This window comes from Abrus precatorius, unplaced genomic scaffold, assembly GCF_003935025.1.
Source record: "Abrus precatorius isolate BTA unplaced genomic scaffold, Abrus_2018 Scaffold7, whole genome shotgun sequence".
In the NCBI taxonomy this organism is placed as follows: Eukaryota; Viridiplantae; Streptophyta; class Magnoliopsida; order Fabales; family Fabaceae; genus Abrus; species Abrus precatorius.
Window position 1 is genome coordinate 30,152,442 of NW_020874417.1, and position 24,181 is coordinate 30,176,622.

Here is a 24,181-nt window from a genome sequence, read left to right on the forward strand (position 1 = left end):
TTATATATTTACGAAATTATAAACATGATATTTATTATTATTATTGGATAAAAATTATATTATTTACTATATATATATATATATATATATATATATATATATAATCGAACACTTTATTAATTACGGTTTAACTATAGTTAATTTAATAATTTATAATTAAAATAATATTTGTACTGATTAATTGCCCGATCTAACATTAAAAATATATGAAATATTTCATTTCAAATGGTAAGAGTTTCTTGCAAACATGGGTAGGGTGTCCAAGTTCAATGCAACATTTATGTGCCACCGATCCAGCTAGGCAGCTACCACGTGTAATAAAAACCAATATCTAACATTTTTATAAATCTAAATTGTATCACAAGCATCTTATCAGCAGTGTGGAAATGATGATGATAATTATTATTATTATTATTATTATTGGAGATTTGAAAAGTTCGAATTTCCATGTTTGACACAGTATATGCTTGGCTAAACATACCTGAAATGCATATAATACGAGATGATAAAGATCAAATTGTGGCACTGATCCCAGATACCATATTATTAATGTATAAGTTTGAATGATTGATGCTGAAGGTCCACAAGTATATTCGCCAAGCATCTTTATCAACAGGATTGAGGAGATGCATTCCAGATCTTGAAAAAAAGAAAACCTGCAGATCTGAAACCCAAACACATCCATATTTCACACAATGTGTTTCTGCTTAGCATATTTGACAATCGTAATATATAAAATAAAAACCCATTATTGGCATTGCCAATTAGATTACCAGGTTTTAACTGGTCTTTCCACTAGTTGTTCTCATGATAATTACCCTAAAATATGTGATTCTAATGTAAAAACTATTGTTAATGATTTTATGACAAAATAATTGCATTAATTAGAAGAAAATAATTATTTCATGGCTTGCGAATTTTTACTTTGGTTTTATAGAGTATGCTTTCTTTCTTGAAACGAGAGATTTTCTTAGGCTGTGCTGCTGAGGCACAAAAACTAATCAACCTCTCAATAATATTTTTTTTTATACACAAATCAAAAATAAATTTATTTAGAGGGAGTTATATATGAGTAAAAAAAATTCATTAGCCTTAAATTTTAATTATAACACTAACACTGCTGTGTAAAATTAAAAGTTATTTTCGTTGAAAATATAATTTATAATAATTTTATCTTAGCCATTTCTGTCGATATCAGATCATGAACATGTCCACAATATACGAAATCTAAAATTACAATAACTTTCTCAACAAAATAATTATAGATAAACATAGTGTAAAATGAGATAAAGTAGTAGTATTTGCTTTCACAGAGATTTATAATAGTAGTTCATGATAGTATAAGAAGAAAACTTCATGTAAGGTTAAATTTAAAAGTTAAAACATTAGTTTTTAAATAACTAATAATTACAATTTCAAAGCCTAAATAAAATTATACACATATTTAAGGCGAAGCATTTAACTATGAAAATCAAAGCATATGATTTTGATGATTGGATACGCAACGCACCTTTCAGACATCTATCGCATTAAATGATACAGCACAGCACTGATCCATGTGTTTCAGAGGAAGTGGAGAATCGACAGCGTATTCAAATAATTGATTGAAAACATCAACATTATTAACGAAATTAACTGGCAGATGTAACCCAAGTCAAGTTTATCAGAAACCATTATGATGATGTGGCCAGATAAAGATAATATTAATAAAATATTTCGAAATTTAAACCGACATTTCCAAAGGACATACGATATTCTAATCAACTATTTAATTCTTAATTGCAAGATATATAAAAGTTTTAACGACACAATAATTGAATATTCCTTCTTATTTATATCAACTACATCTTATTTTGAGGGAAAAAAAAACACACTCTCTCTATTTTAATTTTAAGTATATTTTAAACAAATAATAATTTAATAATTTTTAGTATTATTAACCTCTCACGTTAACTACATATATGACCAAATGAAAACTTGTAAATGATAAATGATTATTACTTCATAAATTATATTTAAAAGTTGAGTTCGACTTCAACTTAAGTTTAAAAGGTATTATATACAACATTTTTAAATAGTTAACTAAACTATTTTAGTAAATGGAATGCGTTTAAGTATGTAATGTTAAATGTTTTAGCATTTGATCCCCAATTCTCAAGCAGTTGATTTTGCAGAATAGTAGCGAAATTTCAGCACGATACTGTGATGCCGATGGATATTGGCATTGATTTTGTCATGAACTTGTATCTTGTCTGGTCAAGACAAGGGTATATATGTACTGGTTTAAAGTTTGGAACGCTGCTCATAGGAAAACCACATGTTCATTGTCGTGGTTATGATTGTTTTGTTCTTTCTTGGATCTAGCAACACAATCACATGTTTGGGATATTTTTTTTAATAGTTCATGCAATAAACGTACCCACTTTATTTACATATATATTGAATATATTAATATAATAACTAGTAGGATTTTAAAGAGTAGCTGTAAAAGGTATGGTTGTTTATGATTTTGCATGTCGTCATGAAGAAAAACATTGTCAAGTTGAGCTGATAAACAATCTTTATATTCTTAAGTAACTTTCAACGAAATACAATAAAGAGAGCAAGCAATTTGTGTACGTACAATGAAGTATGCATGTGTTTGTTTTAGATTTTAATATATACAGTTGATTTTGAAAATTTTAATTTGAAAAGAATTAGTTTTTAGAAAGAAATTGAACCAATCTGTGTTTGATAATATTATTATAAAAGTAAGTAAAAAATTAATTTTGTTTAAATGCATCAAACTTGATCATTTTTTAATTATGAGCGTGTTTGTATGTAAATATGGTTGAAAGTGATTTTGAATATAACAATTATAACTTTAGGTTAGTAATATATTGTGGTGTTATCAACTATTTTTTATGAATTTATTTATCTTTTATAATAAATAAAAAAGTAAAAACTTTTGATTAAAAAAATGACGACCTAGTCTAGTCATTTAATTAATTAATTTATTTTAAAAAAGGCATCTTTTGTTTATCCGCTTGTCTGGTCCAAAATTTAAGAATGTGTTTAAATTTAATACATTTTTAATAAGTTTAATACAGAAAGAGAGAATTGAAAACAATTTTCAAGATTTGATTTTTAAGTGCATACAAGAATTATTGTCAAGTTCTGCCCATGCAATGATTTTTTTTTCTCTCATTTATTGTTGTTAATATTATTATTATTTTAACTTTTTCTCATTTGTTAGTTATTTTTATTTTTATTTATAACTTATAAATTAATTCTTTTATCGTAAACTTGTATTAAAATGTCTCACGTTAATTAAATTAAACATTTTTTTAAAATTTAAACAATGTTTTTTATTTTGTTGAGTTACATTATTAAGTGTGAATCAGATTAAGTCCATTTTTAATAGTCATTTTGAAAAAAGGATAATTTTTTTTTAAATATTAAAAAAATAAATTGGCATTTTCAAATTAAAATTAATCAACTTTCATTTACATTGTAAAGACTGTGTGACTTTAAATTTTTATTAGATATTATAAATGTCAGAGGTAAGTTTTTTTTTTTTTTGAAGTCATGTAAGAGGTAAGTTAATCAAGGTAAACTATAATTTTTCAGTATTTTACCTTTTGATTCGTCTGGTTATTGTTTAGTGGGGTGGACTAAATATGTTTAAGGCTATTATTTGATACAATTAATTTTGAGACAAATTACTATATAAGGAAAATGTATAGGGGGTGGTGGAGTTCATTTTCCATTATTTTTTTATGCATAATTAACTCTTAAATCAAATAGTTTTCACTAGAAATCCATTCTACAATTTCCTTTTTCCTAGAAATCTCATTAAGCTGCATCAACTGTACTTTAAATATATTTTAACCTCTATGAAAAAAATGAAAATCGTTCAAGAAGTTAAGTAACAAAAGAAATCATCTAAAAAATAGTAACTAACAAAAGAGACCGAAAAATAGAAACACAATAACGTTGGAAAATCAAGTGATAAAACTAAAGTTTAATTAACGAAACCTGAGAGATGAGAGAACATGGAAAAGAAAAAAGGTTTGGCCTTATTACTATTTATACTTATAGTAGAAAAACCGTTGGCATTATTTCTTTGTGTCCATTCAAAATTGTTAGTAATATACTTTCGGGTCCCCATGATAATTAAAATTTTATTAAAAATCAGTTGATATTGACACAAAAATAACAGGATATCAAAATTAACTAAAAACCTCAAAACTATAATTACTTAAAAATACATTTATCTATAAAATAATAGTAATATAAAATTTATATTAAATTGATCTTTTTTTAATTAGTTTAGCAAATAATTTCACCAAACATTTCTATTCAATAAATTAACTTATTAACAACTTTGAAGTAAAAATTAGTATTTCGGTTTTTACTTAATTATTTTTTTTGGAATCTTTAAGCTAATTTATTACCTTTTTCCTTTGCCAAATATACTCTTAAAATTAAGTAGGCATCAAGACATTATTGAAAAGATAATAACTACCATTATTTTGCCTATCTAAAAAGACAAAATAAACTACAATCAGAAAACCTTCTTCTGCTTATTTCCAAGACTTACATGAAAGTTGTAAGTCCCCTTATATATATCTAAAATAAATTGATTACTTGAAAGGCATGTTTATAAGTTAAGTCAATAGGTACTATTTAATATTCATTATCATCACTTATGACTACAAACAAAAAGAAGGGCCCATGCCAGCATGGACATTGGCAATTGGCGTCTATTATTACACAAAATGTACGGCTAAGATTTTGTTTGATGCCTGCACTGTCTTAGACAAAGTACAAATACACACACATAGCAATTAACTGCTAAAGCTTCCTTATGTTCTGTCGTCGTGAATGTTAACGTTTTTCAGTTCACACTTCACATAGAGATTCTGAGAGACCAACCATCATTGGATATGCAGAGAGAGAAATAGTGAAAGCAAAGTACGTAGCCAGCCACCTGTTTCTTTTCTCTGTGGAATCTATCCCTTGGTTTTATCTTTTCACTTATTTTGTTTCTTTGGAAATACTACAAATTTAAGGAAACAAAATACTAAGGAGGAAACTTAAAAAGTGCTATTGAATGACACCCTTTATGGTTCTATTGTGTGTGTGTGTGTGTGTGTGTGTGTGTTTTATTTACTTTTTTGTTTTTGTTTAGTTTTGCTTAACCAAAATGAAGAAAATGCATGCACAGTAGTAAAAGCAATACTTGGAGCTTAGCACATTTGAGTTTGAGTGTTTAAAAGGGTAGCTTCAAATCGATCTCATCCCACGTGTTTTTTTTTTTTTTTTTCAAAATGAAGAGTTAAGATTAGGATACCCATTAATCCAAACCCGGATTTTTTATGTTGCAATATTACCTTATATTTCTCCTTGATATTTTATTCTGTGATGTTCTTGTTGTCTTGTGTTGTATAATTTTGGGTCATTTTTGGTGAAGGTGAATTGTTGAAGAGATTGTGGAGTATCCTTGAATTATAGAGAGAATCCAGGATTTTTGAAGAGGTTGAAGGAAGATGAATAACTCTGTTTCAGACAACAGTTTTATTATTGAGAGTGATGAAGAAGATGAGGAGAAGGATTTGAACAAAGTTGGAGATGATGGTAACGATTCTGATTCTTCCAATTACTCAAACGAAAATCCACCACAGAGAAAACCCAGTTCTTACAACATCTCATGGCCTCAGAGTTACAGGTAAACCCCTTCTTCTTCCTCTGCTTCGATTCCACTGTTTTCTTATGATTGTGTTTGTGCGCGTGTAACTTCAGGTGTCCTTTTTTTTTTTTGTTCTGGAAGTGTCAAAAGGGAATCCTCTGATTTCTGGGGAAAAAATGGTTAATTGTGTCCCTTTCTTTTCTTCACTTTTTATCATGGTTCTTGAAAAGTCATTTTGCTTTTTAGAGGGTAAAAGTAAAATTTACTAAAGAAATGATTAAAAGAGATCATACAGTAAATAATAGCATCATGTGATCTATTTTGTTGTTATAAATTTTCAGCTTATGAAGAAAAGAGAATATGTAACTTTTTTGTGTTGACTGACAGAGTCAAGAAACCATGTCAAACAGTTGACAAATTTCCCTAACCATGTCATTGAATTACAACTTTTTTTTTTCACCATTTATATCTTTTGCTGAACAAAGGTCAGTGCGAATGAGTACTTATGACATTGTTATGATTGATGGTATTTCAGGCAATCTATTGATCTATACAGTAGTGTGCCATCACCAAATATTGGATTTTTGGGCACACCCTCATTGTCAAGATTGAGCAGTTCCTTTCTTTCTTCATCTCTAACAAGGAGGCACACTCCTGAAACACTTCCTTCAGTGACAAAGCCTCTTATACAAGCAACAGAAGATGAGCAGCAACAGAGGCGTAGCTCTCATACCTTGCTTCCTCCTCTTCCTTCTAGAAGGTCTTCTTTGATCAAGAAGGATACAAAGGTAGCTCATGAAGTTCCTTCTCGCCAGTGCTCTTTTGGACAGGCTGTGCTTAATGGTAAGTAGTTTAACTTTGAACCTTGGCTTGCTATACTGTTATATTGTCAGGTGTTCTATGGCACGAATGCTATTAGAAGGGGAAAAAATAATGTTAACCCATTTCTTGATTTTCTTCCGAGCGAATAAAAAGGACAGAAGTATTAGCAAAGGAGGAAATCATGATATGTGATTCTAAATTGTATACAGCTAAAGAAGAAATGCGTGTCTATAATTGAAATTTGAGACAATGCACAGCATGCATTGAAGAGAAAGCTAAGAAGCATGATAATACTCCAAAGAACAGTGTCTGAATGTGTTACATGGCAAAAGAAAAGAAATACAATGAAATCCTTAATTTGGTCTTCCAAAGTTATATGCGTAGTAAGTTGTCATATTATTTTTTTAGAAATTTAGTCACTAAATTAGTTGTTTTACATTTTTCTATCACTACTTTTACACTTCAAAAGATTTTCATTAGATTAATTTTTCAAAGATTTACTCTAGCTAAATTAATCTTTCTAAGATTTAAAATAGAGGACTAGAGTGGTGGAAAAAAAAACTCTGAAAAATTAAATTGGTAACAAAAGTAATTTGAAAGGGAATATTTTGTTGACAATAATTTGAAAGATTAACATGATACCTGCCCATCATTGACTTTGACGGAAATTTCATATTGAAGGTCAGATTTTCCCGTACATGTAAATGACAGGGTGAAGATGGGTTTTGGATATAGATAGCTGCTCCCAACATGGCTTGATCATATTTAAATTATAATAAAGTTGAAAGATTAACCTTGCATATTTGTAGTAATAATACAATTTGCTTCTCAAGTTCTTCGCTTTCTTAAGGTTATTAGCAACGTTTGATCTAAAATTACTCGATATATATTTCATTTGAAGGGGAAAAAACATGGGGTGGGACTTTTTCAATGAGAAATTATATTCTCGTACAAAAAATTATGCAATAAAGAGAGACGTGAAGAAAAGAAAGAGTGAGACAAAGGTAATTAAGGTGACAGTGAAAGATAAAGAGAAAAAAGTAGTGTTACAGTGTTGTATGAACAATACAACTTTTCTGGGTAAGTGATGATGGAGAGGGGTTGGATGCTCCCAACTGGACTCTTTACCACTTTATCAGTCCTCTGACATAGTTCAGGAGCATTCCTTTTTTCTGCAATTTGTAATTAAGAAGTTCAAGAACCACAAACTCAATTGGTCCCCTGATTGGGGGGACCATATTAGCCAATGATGTAAATTTTGTCAGCATCACTTGCTCAAAATGGTTCAAAAAATTCATTTTCTAATTTCTGAGTTAACCTTGATGTTATATTTGAATTTGTACTATAGCTAATAATGTGCATATAAACACTTTCTCTTCAGTAATTTAAATATTTTCCCTTTTCTCTCTGCATTTTTATATTTATAATACATTATAATTTAGGGTCACTGTGGCTGCATTTATTTGAAGACCTTGAAACTTGAGAGACAAAGTTTATGCATTATATATCATAGTTATCCTGTCTGATTTTATTTTATTTTTTGGTGTCACTTTTTCATCTTCAGAAGAACCAATCAAATATACATGCTACAATGCAATAACATGGTTATTTTGGGGTGAACTAATCCTAGTTAATCGAAGAGAACATCAGTTGATTATGAGTCAGTAAGTTGTATGTAGAATGTCAATGGATGTTAGGATTTCGTTCAATTTTCATGTGTTATAGAAAAATTTTCCATCCTATCTTTTACCATCCATGTTTAAAAATTATATGCATGCTAAACTTGAGATATGTTGATAGGAGAACATGTATATTTATGTACTGAAACCATAAACCATGCATTAAAAATATGCCAACCACGGATGCCTTATTAATACTTTGGATTTTGCAGGCATAAATGTTCTTTGTGGTGTAGGAATCCTTTCTACCCCTTATGCTGCCAAGGAAGGTGGATGGCTTGGGCTTTCTATTTTGTTCATTTTTGCAATTATTTCATTTTACACTGGCCTGCTCCTGCGTTCCTGCTTGGACAGTGAACCTGAACTTGAGACATACCCTGACATTGGCCAAGCTGCTTTTGGTACTACTGGACGTATTGCCATTTCAGTATGTCTGCTATCTCCATACTTATTTTTCAATGAGTTTTTCAAAATAGTAGTCATTGCTGTATCTCATACGCATTCGTGTACACTTTATGTTTATTTTTAAACTTTGATATCAAAATCAATACACATGACAATATCATATAGTTAGATAAATTATATTACATTAATATGTCTATAATGACTCACACTTACTCTCTTAAAATTATGTTTCTGTCTTAAAAATTTACACAATTTTCTGTATTCTAATGTTTGGATCATATTGTATCTGTGCTTTCTCGGGGAATATTGCTATGTTATTAAAAAACCACAAATATCTAATCCCTTTCTTATGCTCTCTCCTTTTTTCTGTGGATGCAGATAGTATTGTACGTGGAATTATATGTAAGTACAGCTGCCTTCACTCAGTGGTATTGCACTTGGAGTTTCACCCATTATAATTTGTTAAAGCAAATTAATTATAATGATGAAATTCCAAGTGGTTACCTTTTTGGATTTCACAGTTGCATCTTATTGGCACATGTTTGGATCTCATCAACTGTTACATTTTCATGAATTTGGCTTTCCATTAGTCATATGATAAGTAACAGTGTGCTTTTAGCCTTCTTCGTATGTTTGGAAGTTTCCCAATTGGTATAGCTGCATGTAATTGGGATTGTCTATTCATGTTTTAGTTTGTTCAAGTAGTCCTGCATGATAAACTCTTCAGTCCTACAATTTAATAACATATTCTGACACTACAATTTTCTTTGCTGCACCAAGATGTTTTGTTCTCATATGTACTCTTCTGGTAGCCAGGCACATTCAAGTGTGAGATAGCGATCCATGATACCATGGTCTTATGTTCACTTGTAGTGGTCTCATATTGACTGCTTATGTATTGGATACCATTTACCATATGTTCATGTTGATTAAAACAATGTTGTTATTTTTTATACTAGGTGCCGGTGGATCATACAACTTATCATCACTTCTTTTAAGGTTTTTAATATTATAGCAATTACTTTGCCTATTAAATATTCCTTCATGCAGGCTTGTTGCATTGAATATATAATTTTGGAGGGTGACAACTTGTCTTCCTTATTTCCAAATGCACACTTAAATTTGGGTGGAATTGAATTGAATTCACATACTCTATTTGCTGTGATTACTGCCTTGGCTGTTCTTCCTACCGTTTGGCTCCGAGACCTAAGCATTCTCAGTTACATCTCAGGTAAAAAGCTTATTCTTCTGCAAGTAATGATTAGTTATCCATTCTCTGATAATAGTTAAACCTAGGTCTTATTTACCTTTCTCCCTATAATCATATTGTTCAAACAAGATTTTATCACACTTCATGGTGTCCTTTTTTCTATAACTTCTTGTTCAACTAACCTCACTCCTTTGAATAAGGCTTTGTTGTTGTTGTTAAAGGAAATAATAATATGAAAAAAAAAAAAAGGTTCCAATGTATTAAGTTATTAATTCTCATTTGGAAGATCTTATTATAACCATTAACCATGTTTGTTATAGCTGGTGGAGTTGTTGCATCAGTTTTAGTGGTTCTCTGCTTGTTATGGGTTGGCGTAGATGAGGTTGGCTTTCATAGCAAAGGGACAACACTCAATCTTGCAACTTTTCCTGTTGCTATTGGTCTTTATGGTTACTGCTACTCTGGACATGCTGTCTTCCCAAACATATATACATCCATGGCAAATCAAAACCATTTCCCTGGAGTGCTCTTAGCATGGTAAATAACTTTTAGCCATAATCTATAATAACTCAGGTGCCAATAGTCCTTTCACTAAATATTATATCTCCTCAAGTCTTCTTACATGAATTGTGATTGACAAGTATATTCAAAAAATATAATTATCGGTGATAGCAGTTAAGGCATGAGTGTTTCAAGATGTACAATAAATGATATGTACATGTTGCATAAGATTTTATTTTCTTCTGTAGAAACTCTCTCTCTCTGAATCTAATACAATGTATGAATTTTTTTTTCCTCACAGTTTTGGTATTTGTACCTTATTGTATGCTGGAGCTGCTGTTATGGGATACACAATGTTTGGAGAAGCTACACTCTCTCAGTTCACTCTTAACCTGCCCCAAGAGTTGGTAGCCACCAAGATTGCTGTCTGGACTACGGTATACTCATTCTACATTTTATTAAAAATATTTTCTTAGTGGAAATGTGGAATTATGTTAGTTAGTGTTAAGATGTTTCACATTGGTCACGAATATACCAAAATTTGCACATTAAATGTTCAATTTTGAATATAAAAGGACACGTTAAAGTCCTGCGTGAATTAGAAATAGAGCCAGATATTCCTTATAAAGCTTGGACAAACCTCGTTATAAGCTAATTTTAGGAATAAGTTAGGCTTAATTCTTAATAATTAGATTATGTTTATTTTCTATTTTAAAAACAGTTTTTTATTTTTAAAAATATAATATAATACAAATTTGTAATATATTTTATTTTTAAAATGGGAAACAAACATACTCTAAATATTCCTTTTATATTTTTTCCTTTTCCCCATGGAAATTAATGTTAGAAGAAAAAAAAAAACCCATCTTAATCCAAAACCCATCTTGGGATAATTGGTTCTTGACTATTTCTTTTCCTGTTTTCTGGGACGGGGTTGGGGAAGAGCTTCCCTATTTTTGGTTCATTTATTATTCTCGTACTAGGTTTAATTCAGTATCAACATATTGTTAATGTTCTATTAACCATATAAATGACCAACATTACTCTTATTTTTGCAGGTGGTTAATCCATTTACCAAATATCCTTTATACGCGCCTTCTATAAAATACACATGTGCATGCATATCTACATATACACTTTGGAAAAAGTCATTCAGCATGAAGAATGGTTTTGTTTCCATACTGCATTTATTAACTTGTTTATTTATTTGCGACAGCATTTATAAGTTTGAAGTTCCTTTCTTCTTTTAAAATATTGGACTGAAATACGAATGAGAAATTCTGTTGTGAACAAATATTTCCAAGTAATTCAAGCATTTTGCAACATCAGAGCAAAGAATGGTGCAGAATTGAGAATAATTTTAGTCAGCATCATGCTTCACTTAAAGTTGTAAGAAAAAAGTTCATAGAAAATATAATTCAAGATTAATGTATTTACCAGGAAATAATGTTTTTATAGCATTTTTAGTTTCACAAGCATCTCTGGTGAAAAAGAAATAAAGAAAGAAAGCTGTTAATAAAATTTCCACTATCAAGAAAAATAGTTCACCTGGATTGCAATTATTTATGGAAGATTATTTATAACTATAAGCCATTCTGCATGGCTCGTTTTTTTGTTCCTACAATTAATATCTCAGCTCATTTAAGCATCCTAACAAGCCCTTGAAATTACAAACTTTGAAATGGTATTTCAAGACATGTCATTTCTCCTTCATTCTCTTCATAAAGTACTCTTACACTGAGAACAAAGAAAGATGCTTTTTCTTAATTAGCACCACGTATGCATTGACTATATCTCCAGTGGCAATGAGTCTGGAGGAGTTGATACCATCAAACCATGCCAAGTCTTATCTATATTCCATCTTCATCAGAACAGGGCTTGTACTTTCTACCCTGGTTATTGGTCTGTCAGTTCCCTTTTTTGGTGAGTCTTTCTACTTCCTTTTTTAATATGCTTGCTTGTAACAGCTCAATTTTACTTGCAAAGGAACTGTCTCTTCAATATTAATGCTTTACTACATATGGAAATTATATATAGACCAACAGAGGGAATAATTAATTGCATCATTTTCTTATTTTGAAAAATCATTGTACTATGACATAATTTCACAATTGCATTATGTTATATAATTATATCAACAGCATATCTATTTTCTTTTTTTGATTTTGCAGGTTTGGTGATGTCATTGATTGGATCATTACTCACAATGCTTGTTGTAAGTTCCCTTCAGTTTATCTGTTCTTGTTCCTAGAGTTACTGAACTCACGCATTTTTTTAATTAAATCCAACCTTGATGACAGACTTTGATACTACCATGTGCTTGTTTCCTAAGAATCTTGCGGGGTAAAGTGACACGATTACAGGTATGATGATTTCTCTCTGGTGAAATGCGTATTGAACATGGTAACAGACTAATAATGTCCCATCAGAATTAAGTGAACTACTCAAAGACTTAAAAAACAAACTATATTGATATTAATACAACTTAAAAAGTAAAAATGAGAAGGAATTTTGACTAGAAGCATGCCATTTTCATATCAAAACATCTTAAAACAAGACATCCAAAGGATTGTTATGGAAATGCCAGAAGAAATATCAGCATATATTCTTGTTGCACCTCTAATTAATTTCAAACATTACTTGTATTGTTATGATTGAACTCTACTTTTGTTTCATGTCTACAGGCAACTCTTTGCATTATAATTATCGCAGTAGGTGTTGTATGTTCTTCTATTGGAACATACTCAGCCCTTGTTGAGATTGTTAAGAGTTTGAAGGGATGAAGTTTTGAGGCTTAAATCCTGGAAGATTAGAACTTTTGCTGTTATCTACTCTGTCCGTTTATTCTATCTATTTTGAGTGCTCTTCCACAATTTTGAATTGATTTTTCCATGGCTTTACCATTTTGTTTATTTGTGGTTATTCTGATTCCTAGTTACCATATCATAAAAAGTTTTGCTCTCGTTTGAAGTATTGGCAATGGCAATTGGTAATCATAGAATGTGGCAGAAAGACACTTGAGAGTTTGTAAGGAGCAACCAAATGAGTTTGTAGAAGAGATTTTTTTCTCTGTTTGAAGTGTCTATTGCAATATTTTGGTGATGATAAATGATATCCATGACCATTTAATGTAGCAATATTGTGCTTACCAAAAGGGCAACAAGGTAAATGACATAACACAATGGATGAAACTGGCATCTGAGTCATGTTTTCATTCAAGACAGCAAGGTTTGTTAGCTGCGTGGCAGTTTATACTTGTTGCTTCACTATACTTTGTTTCATTGATCTTATAATTTATGGAGAATAATGGTTTGGTTGAATGATTTATAATCTCATCCGTGGAGATGTGGTTGCACTAGTGAAGCAAGTTATGACTAATTAATTTCACTAACCAGCACTCTTTCGTATCACTTTCTAGTCATAAATTTTCAAGACTTCAGGTTTATTACTCTGAAGAACCATGATTAACTTTAACAACCATTAAAAGCTCCAACTTATCTTCAAAGCAAATGCTGGCTTGTTGCTTTTGTTAACTCTTATGGGGATGATCTAGAGATACCATTTTAGTTGATAGAGTCGGTGATCTTATTGTGTTATTGGTCACTATTTTTTTTACCCACTTTCACTTATTTTTTAAATTTCGTTGGTTATCTTATTGCTATTTTCTTTTCCAATACAATCTAAGTTTTATCAGTTAGATTGGGTTGAGTTAAGAAAAGCAGCTTTGCCAAACAGCATGAACTATTTTAATACGAAACTATAAAAAAAAATTGTGTATTTTTTTTGTTAAAAAGATTTGAAAAAACTAAGGCCTAATACAAGCAATTAAAAGTAAAAAGAGTTAACTATTGAGTCATCACTAAAGGAAAGTACTTGAGATTACGAAGGTTGTCCATTTTAGACATGCCAAAATTAATTAAAAAATAAATACAAAAATATCTTTTCTAGAAGTATAATCAACGAAAATATATCAATCTTTGCAAACAAAATTTTGAATCTGCATAATAATAACATCATAAGAATAACATCATACTTATAAAAAGTAATTTAATATAATAGGAAATTTTGCAAAAATATTGTATAAGAGCTGGTTGCCATAAAAAGCTTAGAATCAACTTACCAAAATCATCAATATTAAGATTAGCTTAAATACTCTCATAAAAAAAAGTGTATTTCTGCTAATAGATAAATATAATAAGTTAAAAAAATTGATATTTGCAGAAAACATAGCAAATATTTTTGTTGATAATTTTGTAAGACAAAATTTACCCTATCTAGTATTTTAAAAAATTGCTAAAACTAATCTAACCCAACTTGATTCTAATTAATTAGATAACATATTTTTTTTAAAAAAAAATTGTCCTGATTAAATTTTTTGTGCTCCTAAGTTAGACTAATTTTTTATATATTTATTTGATTAAACCTACTCAATGTAAATAATTTTATGAATATGTTTAGATAACTACTTATTTAAATCTTATTTAATAAGATGTTTTTTTAAATAATAACTTATGTTTGAATTTTAATACTAAAATTTATTGAAACAAGTTTTATAAAAATAATCATTAAAATAAGTTAAAAATAAATTATACGAGAATGATAAATTATATTTTTATAAATAAATAATAAATTTTTAATGAACAGAGAGAAACCATATAAAGATAGAAAAAGATTTTTAAGAGACTCATTTTTTAAAATACCAAATAAAAATATTAAATTTTTAAAAATTAAATGTTCATTTAATCCAAAATATATATATTAAAATTTCAAAAATACATGTTAAAATAAAGTTTACATGCAAATTTGAACATCCAACACTCAAAAGAACAAAAGAACTAGCTGGCTAAGTCACTAAATGCATTAACTCTTAGTAAATACTAAGTCAACATTTTTTAATCATCCAAAAGGACTCAATTGCGTATTTATATGGCCATTAATAGTCTTTTAAGATCCTTGCTTTGTTATTTAAATTTAAAAATTAATAAAATAAAGTTTAAATAAAAATATAATTTTACGTCAGCGTAAAAAGTTCATATTGAATTTTCTAAAAAAAGTACTTTGAAGATACAATATTTTAAACATAAAACTACTCTACTATACAATTTTTAGGGAGGAATATATTTTTTTCTGTTGTAATTGATTATAAAGTCATTAATTTTTTCGTGTTAATCAATTGTAAATATAATATTCTTAAAAGAAATTAACAGTAATCAAACATCAATCATATTTATTAAATTTCTCATGAATTATATTCTTGCCAATATTATTTAAAAGAATATGGTTGGAAATGAAGAGAAAAAAAAAGTGATATTAAACACTGCCTTAGATCAAATCAGTGCCTTTCATTCTCGTGAAAGATATGTTTGACAAAAATTATGGATTATATACAATTGCCTTAATTAAAAAAATTCTTAAAAAGGTAAAATATGCTTTCAGAATTTTTTTTCACGAAATTATAAAAAAAGTAATAAAAATAAAGTAGAAATTTTCTAAGCACCAAAACGAAAAAAGAAAGAATATGTTGTGAAACGGCCCAAGCCCACGCCATCTCTCTGCAAATAATTCCTTTTTCCTCAGAATTCTTTTTTTTCGGATTTGGAAGAGAAAAAAACGAAGCATTTTCTTTTTCAGCTTCCTCATCCTCAAATCTATTCAAAGCGGTAACTATTATTCCTCTTCAATCTCTGCAACTTTTCTCTGTTTTATTTTTTTCAATATAAAAAATCCGGGTTTATTTTCTGGATGTGATTTTTGTGGAAATGTGCAAAATTGATGTGTTGATTTGCACATGAATTGTCGGAAGTGGTTATCTTGTCTTTTCTGAATAATGGGTTTCTCTATTTTGATTTCAGAAAGGATCAGATTTCGGGTTTTGTTTGTATTGATGTGAAGATTTCCTTTGAGCTGTGGAGTCTTAGGTATGATTCTATTTCCCCTGTGATTGGAATTTCTTTGTTTGATTTATGCTTTGTCCCATCTGTGGGTGAAAGGAGGTTTATTTGGTGTTATTATATGTGGGAATTTAACTTCTGGAGGTTACTGTGAAAGAAATGGAACCGTGATTATTGTTTTCTTCTTGTGTTTTGTTTGGTTTCCTTTAATTTCATAGCACCACAAAGTGGATTAAGGTATGGATTTATGTTTTGATTCTTATTTTTGTTTTAATTATTTTGGTTTTGTTTAATTTCATGGAATGTGTTTTTGGCATTCTTAGGTGACTTCTGGTTTGAAAATGGAAATGGCCAGTGGGAGTAAGTTGGATGTGCAAACTTTAGATGAGGGTTTGCAGCCTTTGCCGAATGGGACTATTGAAGACACTTTGCAGAGTGAACTGGGAAGGATCTTGCAAGAGCAGCGAAATCAGCAGTTTATCAATCGAGAAAGGGATCTAAATATTTGTAGGAGTGGAAGTGCTCCTCCAACGGTTGAGGGATCGTTAAGTGCTTTTGGCAGTCTAAGGAACTCAGATTTTGGATTGATCAATGGTAGGAGGAGCAATAATAATGGACTTTTGACTGAAGATGAGATCAGATCGCATCCTGCATATCTTTCTTATTATTACTCACATGAAAATATAAATCCTAGGTTACCTCCACCATTGTTATCAAAAGAAGATTGGCGTGTTGCACAAAGGATTCATGTGGGTGGATCTTCTTCAATCGAGGGATTAGGGGACTGGAGGAAGAATGTGCCAATAAATGACGTTGGTTCATCTCTATTTTCAATGCAGCCAGGATTTTCCGTGCAACAGGCAGAGAATGATTTGATGGAACTGAGGCAATCTGGTGGACGGAATATCTCTAGGCAGTGTTCAACCCAATTGCTTGACAGACAGGTGGATGCTTTAACAAGAATGTCAGGTGCTGGTCTTGATGGGAGGAGGCTGTGTTTCTCGGACATTCTTCAGGTAATTAATTTTCCCTGATTGCATGTGCATTATTTTTAGTTTTGGACAAGACATTTTCTGTGCACTATTAACTGTGCAAGGTGTCATTTTTCCTTGCAACTTCATTTTGACGTGAAGTATATGTAAAATTTGATTTCATTGTCAGTTTTGTGGAATTGTATGATGTTTACTAGTTGTTGGCACGTTATGATTGTTAAAGAAGCTTGGGTGTATGTCATGAAATACAGGTGCTTTGATCTGACAGTTTTGGTCAAGTTCTGCTTTTGACATTACACAATGTATTTAGGATATCGGTATGAATGTCTGGTGTTGCATACATGCATATCATAGTTTATATGGGCTTTCGATATAATAGAATGAAGATAATGCAGTAGCCATTTTATTATCTTTGAAGTGGAGAAAACCAATTGAGAAGGCTCTTTATATGTACTACAAAGAAGTGAACTAAAGTGCAAATTTGTCTTTCTTTAAAAGTAAACTTATGAACTGGTATATTTTCTGACAAATATTGGTCAAATAAGTTTTGATAAACTAGGTGAGGCATTGATTAATTGTGGTGTTTGCTATGACAGAGTGTCCATAATTATCCATAATAATATTTCCTGGTTTTCTGGGTTAAGTATTTATTTGGTATTAACATGTCCTTCCTGATTCATGAATTGTTTGAAATTGTGAACTGTCCATTTGTATTGATTTGGGGGTTGAATAATTGTTGTTAAATGCATCTTTGTGGTCTTGATTTCACCCTCATCCTTCAATTTCCAACGCTAATTATAACCATTCAATAAGATGAAAAAGTTTTTTGCTTTAATAATTTAAGCTAATAAACTGATGGAGCATGGCCTACTACTTTCTTATCTCTATCACTGGCGTTCTGTTACACTTATAACTGAAGTTAGTGTTTTAGCAGGGAGGACTTGAGCAACCTGCTCCCCTGTCTAGCTCCATGTTGCGTCCAGCAAGTCACAGTGCATTTGGTGATATTATGGATTCAACTGGCATTGTTGATCGTGAGTCCTTTGAGGGGTTGCGTTCTTCAGCTTCTATGCCTGGTTTGGTTGGACTTCAGAATCATGGTGTAAATCTTTCTAATAGTTTGGCATCTGCTGTTGGTACTTCTCTATCAAGGGTGAAAACCCCTGAACCACAGGTTATTGGGAGACCTGTTGGATCTGCAGTTCCTCAAATGGGTAGTAAAGCTTTCTCTGCTGAGAAAAGTGGTATTGGCTTGGGCAACCAGAATGGTCACTCTTCCAGTATGACTGATCTAACTGATATGGTATCTTCTTTATCCGGGTTAAATTTGTCAGGTGCTAGACGTGCAGAGCAAGATAACCTTTTGAAATCTAAGCTACAAATGGAAGTTGATAATCATCCTGATGCTCTATTTAGCACACCAAACAATGTTAATTTGGCCAGACATAAAGAGATTGTGACAAACCTTAACACCTTTGGTTCAATTGAGCAAGTCAGTCTACTGAAAAAAACTGCTTCTTTGGCTAATCTTCACTCAAAAATGCATTCTACTGGAAATGCAGCAAGTTTGCCTAGTGTAGACTTCAATGGCCATGTTCCTAGTGCATATCTTGTAAACTCAAAACTGAATGCTATTTACAGTAATAATCTCGAAACAGGTCTCTCTCTCTCTCTCTTTTTCTCCTCTTGCATATTTTTTTGTGTGAATAAATTTAAGCTCAGTGGAATTTGGCCTTACTAGTTTCTCTAACTATTCGGTTTGTGGATTCCAGCATTGAGGGGTCGCAGAGATGGACAAAGTTTAGATGCACAAGGAAATCAAGTTGGTCCTGAACTTCATTCCAGAATGCTGGACCCACACTTCATCCAATGCTTGCAGCAAAGTTCTGATTACTCAATGCGGGGGATGAGTAGTTCTGGTGATCCTTTTCAAATGAGAAATTTCTCTGATTCTTCACCTGGAGACTTGGAAGGACTTAGGAATGCATATCTTGAAACACTTCTTGCTCAACAAAAGCAACAGTATGAACTCCCACTTCTGAACAAATCTGGGCTTCTTAGTAATGGGTTTGTTGGGAATCAGCCATATGGTCTTGGCATGCCATATTCAGGGAAAAAGGTTGCAAATTCCTCACTTCCTTCTCTTGGATCTGGAAATCCACTGTTTGAGAATGAACGTATAGCACGCCTAAATTCTATGATGAGAAGTTCAATGGGAGGTTCGGCTGGTTCATGGCATGCTGATATTGGCAATAATATGGAGGCAAGGTTTACTTCGTCCTTACTAGATGAGTTCAAGAACAACAAGACCAGACCTTTTGAACTTTCAGATATTGTTGATCATGTGGTCCAATTCAGGTATGAATCTTGCACCTCTGCTGTTGATTCTAGTGACATGGTTCTGTAAGTCTGAACTGATAATCTATGCCATAATGCAGCACTGATCAGTATGGTAGCCGCTTTATTCAGCAGAAACTAGAAACAGCTTCAGTAGAAGAGAAGACCAGCATATTTCCCGAGATCATCCCTCATGCTCGGGCCTTGATGACTGATGTCTTTGGCAATTATGTTATTCAGAAAGTAAAATTAGCTTCTACTGCTGAATACCGAGTTTTTGTTTGGTTATTGATTTAAGAATTTCATGCTTGACATTACACTGTTGTAGTTTTTTGAGCATGGTACTGAGAGTCAAAGAAAGGAACTAGCCAACCAACTTACCGGTCATGTTTTACCTCTAAGTCTACAAATGTATGGTTGCAGAGTGATTCAGAAGGTGTGACTTTCAAACCTTATATTCTCCCATTATTCCTTGTCCATGTGCATTAACATATTCCTGACTCTTAAAATCACATTTCTTCAATTTTTGCATAAGATTGTCCTTTTTTGGGCCTCATCAAACCTTAGTGCTCTGTTTATATGTACAGGTGACCTTTTTTTGGCATATCGTTAATTAATTTTAGTTCAGTTATTTAAATAACTGATGAAGGCTTACCTTAATATCAAGTAAATAATATTTGTTGTTACAAGATTGAAGTTTAAGGAACTGAACCCCCTCCCTTTTCACTTGTTTACTCTCTTGATTGCTTTTAGATAAACTAAAATGAATGCATTATATCAAATCTTAGCTAACTTTATAGACAGGCCTTGGAGGTGGTTGATGAGGATCAGCAGAGTCAAATGGTGTCTGAGCTCAAGGGTGCTGTAATGAAGTGTGTACGTGATCAAAATGGAAACCATGTTATTCAGAAGTGTATAGAGTGTGTCCCTCAAGATAAAATTCAGTTTATTGTCTCATCTTTTTATGGGCAAGTTGTTGCACTTTCTACTCATCCTTATGGGTGCAGAGTTATTCAGGTTAGACTATTGGACATAGCGCACCTTCTGTTGAGGCTGTGTTGAACTTTGTTTCTTTTAGCATTTTATTTGACAATTAACAGTTTACATGGATGTAACAGAGGGTTCTAGAACATTGTGATGATCTAAATACGCAACAAGTTATCATGGATGAAATCATGCAATCTGTCTGCACTTTAGCACAGGATCAATATGGAAATTATGTTATTCAGGTATGTACCTCAGAGTATATGAACTTTTTCATATAGAATAAGAAATACCCATCAGCAGTAGAGATGCACATTTTATGCTTTGATGCTTCTGTGCTGATTCCCTCACTTGTAATATGCAGTGTAGTTTTGTGACTTTGGTTGTTTCTCCCATTGTAGACAAGAACCAAGTTCATGTTTGTATTTTGACAAACAGGTTTTTCTACCTCTGTCATGAAAGACTAAGTCTGAAGCAGTGATGATCTATCAGAATTGTTGGATGCATGTTGCTTGACTTATTTGGCCTGAAAATAGCATTTTAGATCTGATGCACTCTTTTTATACTCTGTTCATGTGGCTTTCCTTATTCGTCATCAATTTATATTGAAAAGCTTCATACCTTGGGCATGTTCATATTTCCCAAAATTAAATGAACAGACAGTGTTGAGCAAGCTAATAATTAGACATTTATTGCTGTTGTTATATGTTATATAACACCTGTTGAAACTGTTACTCCTGTTTCATATTTTCTGCTTGAGTAAATAATGTATGGAGGTTTCATTCTCAAGTGATGCAGAACTAATATTACAATTAGCAGATTGAATTTTGAGATGTCTTGCTTTTTGTTTTGTTCATTTTCACTTGTGATACGTTAACCCTGTTTTTTCCTTTATTCTAAATAAATGTTGATTATTTTTTATTTATGCTGATTTGATTATGAGTGCTGTATCGTGATACTATGTTATGTTGGCTAATTCCTTTGTTACTTCTATGCGATACTTTTCTTTGGTAGCATATCCTGGAACATGGTAAACCACATGAACGGACTGCTATTATCAACAAGCTTGCTGGACAAATTGTCAAGATGAGTCAGCAAAAATTTGCTTCTAATGTCATCGAGAAGTGCTTGGCTTTTGGTACTCCTGAAGAACGTCAGATTTTGGTGAATGAAATGCTTGGTACTTCTGATGAGAATGAGCCCTTACAGGTATGGCGCCTTTCATCTCTTACTGTTCAAAATTTCAATTTTTCCAATGCTGGAGATTGTCAACTCATTCTTTTTCATGTCATTTAATTTAGTATCAGCTGAGGATATTAGTTTTTAACTTGTATTCTTGTGCAATCATTGTCTAAGAATCTGTTCATGTGTGTTCACTTTCTCTTCCTAAATGTTTCATCAGCATTGCCAAAAAAATAAAGCCTTTAGAAAGAGTAATCTATATAGGGAGTCCATTTTTTTTCTGATAAAAGTTAAAGTATGAAATTAAATTGTGTTTAGTATATTTATCAAATCAAAGGCGGTTAGTGAATGATCATGATGAAATATGAAATTTGCAGGCTATGATGAAGGACCCTTTTGGAAATTATGTTGTGCAAAAGGTTCTCGAGACTTGTGATGATCGAAGTCTTGAGCTGATCCTTTCCCGCATCAAGGTTCACTTAAATGCACTCAAGCGATATACTTATGGCAAACATATAGTTTCTCGTGTTGAGAAGCTCATAACCACTGGAGGTAAAGAATGCAGAGACTTAACATAAATTTCCATAACTTGTCTATGAATTGCTATGAAGTATTTTGATTTCTCATAAGCCCCTTATTTGCAGAAAGGCGCATAGGATTGTTGGCCTAATTTACTACAGCCTCAGGCATCCAATGAAGGTCTTGAGGACAAGCAGTCCTCCTGTCACTTGGTTAAGGTCTTTCTTTTGTACAGCTAACATGGATGTTAATATCACCAAGTTTCCTCTGCAAGCTTTACCTATTATATAAAGCCTTGGAGATAAACAAGGTCAATTGGGCCCCTGGAATAATTTTTTTTTTTTTTCACTTTGCTTGATTTCGTTAATATCACTTCGCAGAAAATCTCCATAAGGAGATGTTTAACTTAGGATGTCAAGATTAGAATTACGGCAATGTGTATTTATTGTGTATGTATATGAGGTCCATTGTCTGTAAAGAAAATAATGGTAAATGATTTATTGCAGTAACCACCAGAGTCATTATTAGATCAGGCTCTAAACTTCTATTTCATGTATGTAAATAATATGCTGCAAGCTTCTTGGGTTGCTCTTATCTCTTTGATTCCATGACCTATTACCCAAGTGAGCTTCTCTTCGATTTATATTAGAATTGAGTTTCCTCCACACTTGAAGGGAAGTCTAGTTAAATTAATTTCCCAGAAGAAAAGTATTTTGTTCTTGCCCGGCCCTGTTTATTCTTTTTGAGACTTCTAATATGCATGCAAGCAGACATGCTAAAACAATTTCACCCGTTAGGAGTAAGTACTCAAGAAATACCCTGAAAAGTTTATAATAGTAGGTTCCACTTGGCATTTTTTATAAGAATCTGTTAATCAGTTTGCTTTAGTCATTTTTTTATAACATCTTATTCAAATTGTGTTACATTATTTTTTAAATGTATAAAAATGTCTTTAATTCACAATTTTTTTTTCTGGTCAATAAATGTGTTGCGTTAATTTCTTGGACTGTCTCATGCGGATAAGAAAATATCACTAACTAAAGTCATTATTTAGAGATGTATTAATTAGTTAGAAAGAGATTAAGAAAATTAAGTTTCAATTTTAAGGGCAATTTTGAAAAAATATAAAATATTGATAAATTTAATATTATTAATTAAAATGATTAAAATTTTGAATTATTATGAAGTGATTAAAAATGGTTTTATATATAAGACTAGAGGCTGTAATTTCAAATACAATACAATGGTATCAAAAGGAAATAAGATTTTATTTCCAACATCATAGATGAATTTTACTCTTTTTTCTCTCTCTCTCTCTTTTTGAAAGATATATTGGACAAATTCACATGTCATGGGAGTACTTGATTTTGATGAGAAGACCAGCTTTGATTTCAGTTAAACATCTACATTTTGTGCTTTTTAATTAACCAATAAAACAGGCTTATTTAATTTGTCACTTTTTATACTATTATTGAAGCTGATTATATTGATTATTTGAAAATATTGATTTATAAAAACACAAGTTTTGATGAAAATTGTCACCCAATTTTTTTGAGCAATGCTCTTGAAATTTATATACATTGCCTTTTTATTATTATTATTATTATTAAGATAGAATTCAATAGTTTAGAATGAAGCAAATTTTCAAGATCTAGCTATTTTTTAAGATCTTTTCCTATTAGAAACGTCAAAATTATAACTTCTATACAAGTATGTTTTAAGATTCGTAACTAATATTCATGTCCTTGAGTTAGAACTTGTACGAATTTCAAGTTTATAAAAAGAATTTTACTTGCAATTTTGAATTTTTTTAATTACAACAATATATTAAACAATGTACTCAGGAGTAAAGCTACACTTGATAGAATGAGCGAGGATGTGAGGGCTGAAAAAGTGATAATAAATAGTAAGAATTTAACTTACTGAAACTTTAGTTTAAAATTTTCATCTTTAGTTTAAATTTAAAATTTATGTTTTACTATCTTGTT

At 31.2% G+C, this 24,181-nt stretch overlaps 2 protein-coding genes across 7 annotated transcripts; both read left to right on the forward strand.

Annotated features, from left to right (window-relative positions):
• The first annotated feature begins 4,838 nt into the window (after positions 1–4,838).
• LOC113870754 (amino acid transporter AVT1C) lies at positions 4,839–14,188 on the forward strand. Of its 3 annotated transcripts, none has more exons than XM_027507197.1 (13): positions 4,839–4,956; positions 5,456–5,710; positions 6,207–6,514; positions 8,385–8,599; positions 8,956–8,979; positions 9,628–9,808; positions 10,108–10,324; positions 10,590–10,725; positions 11,347–11,366; positions 12,066–12,211; positions 12,460–12,503; positions 12,589–12,651; positions 12,973–14,188. In XM_027507197.1, exons 2-13 carry the CDS (start codon positions 5,532–5,534, stop codon positions 13,069–13,071), a joined length of 1,632 nt encoding a protein of 543 aa, XP_027362998.1. In that variant the 5' UTR covers positions 4,839–4,956; positions 5,456–5,531; the 3' UTR covers positions 13,072–14,188. The 3 variants fall into 3 exon arrangements, with proteins under 3 accessions (XP_027362998.1, XP_027362999.1, XP_027363001.1); XM_027507200.1 differs by lacking the exon at positions 4,839–4,956 and adding an exon at positions 4,976–5,262; XM_027507198.1 differs by having other exon boundaries at positions 4,954–5,710; positions 12,973–13,418.
• A 1,612-nt stretch (positions 14,189–15,800) lies between these two features.
• On the forward strand, positions 15,801–22,839 carry LOC113870873 (pumilio homolog 4). 4 transcript variants are annotated; one of them, XM_027507395.1, is made up of 12 exons: positions 15,801–15,948; positions 16,141–16,206; positions 16,503–17,195; positions 18,106–18,829; positions 18,944–19,529; positions 19,610–19,751; positions 19,837–19,944; positions 20,313–20,525; positions 20,627–20,737; positions 21,507–21,701; positions 22,052–22,226; positions 22,319–22,730. In XM_027507395.1, the coding sequence occupies exons 3-12, from the start codon at positions 16,521–16,523 to the stop codon at positions 22,342–22,344; spliced, it is 2,955 nt and encodes a 984-aa protein (XP_027363196.1). In that variant the 5' UTR covers positions 15,801–15,948; positions 16,141–16,206; positions 16,503–16,520; the 3' UTR covers positions 22,345–22,730. The 4 variants fall into 4 exon arrangements, with proteins under 4 accessions (XP_027363196.1, XP_027363192.1, XP_027363195.1 ...); XM_027507391.1 differs by having other exon boundaries at positions 15,839–15,948; positions 18,103–18,829; positions 22,319–22,839; XM_027507394.1 differs by having other exon boundaries at positions 15,839–15,948; positions 18,103–18,829; positions 22,305–22,783.
• Positions 22,840–24,181: the final 1,342 nt, after the last annotated feature.

Bases quoted from the DNA above. Each gene is read 5' to 3' on its own strand.
- LOC113870754 (XM_027507197.1), top strand. From the start codon at position 5,532: ATGAATAACTCTGTTTCAGACAACAGTTTTATTATTGAGAGTGATGAA. The intron at 6,515-8,384 runs GTAAGTAGTTTA...TGGATTTTGCAG, and splicing joins TGGACAGGCTGTGCTTAATG to GCATAAATGTTCTTTGTGGT. The intron at 10,726-11,346 runs GTATACTCATTC...TTATTTTTGCAG, and splicing joins AGATTGCTGTCTGGACTACG to GTGGTTAATCCATTTACCAA.
- LOC113870873 (XM_027507391.1), top strand. From the start codon at position 16,521: ATGGAAATGGCCAGTGGGAGTAAGTTGGATGTGCAAACTTTAGATGAG. The intron at 19,530-19,609 runs GTATGAATCTTG...GCCATAATGCAG, and splicing joins GATCATGTGGTCCAATTCAG to CACTGATCAGTATGGTAGCC. The intron at 19,752-19,836 runs GTAAAATTAGCT...ACACTGTTGTAG, and splicing joins GCAATTATGTTATTCAGAAA to TTTTTTGAGCATGGTACTGA.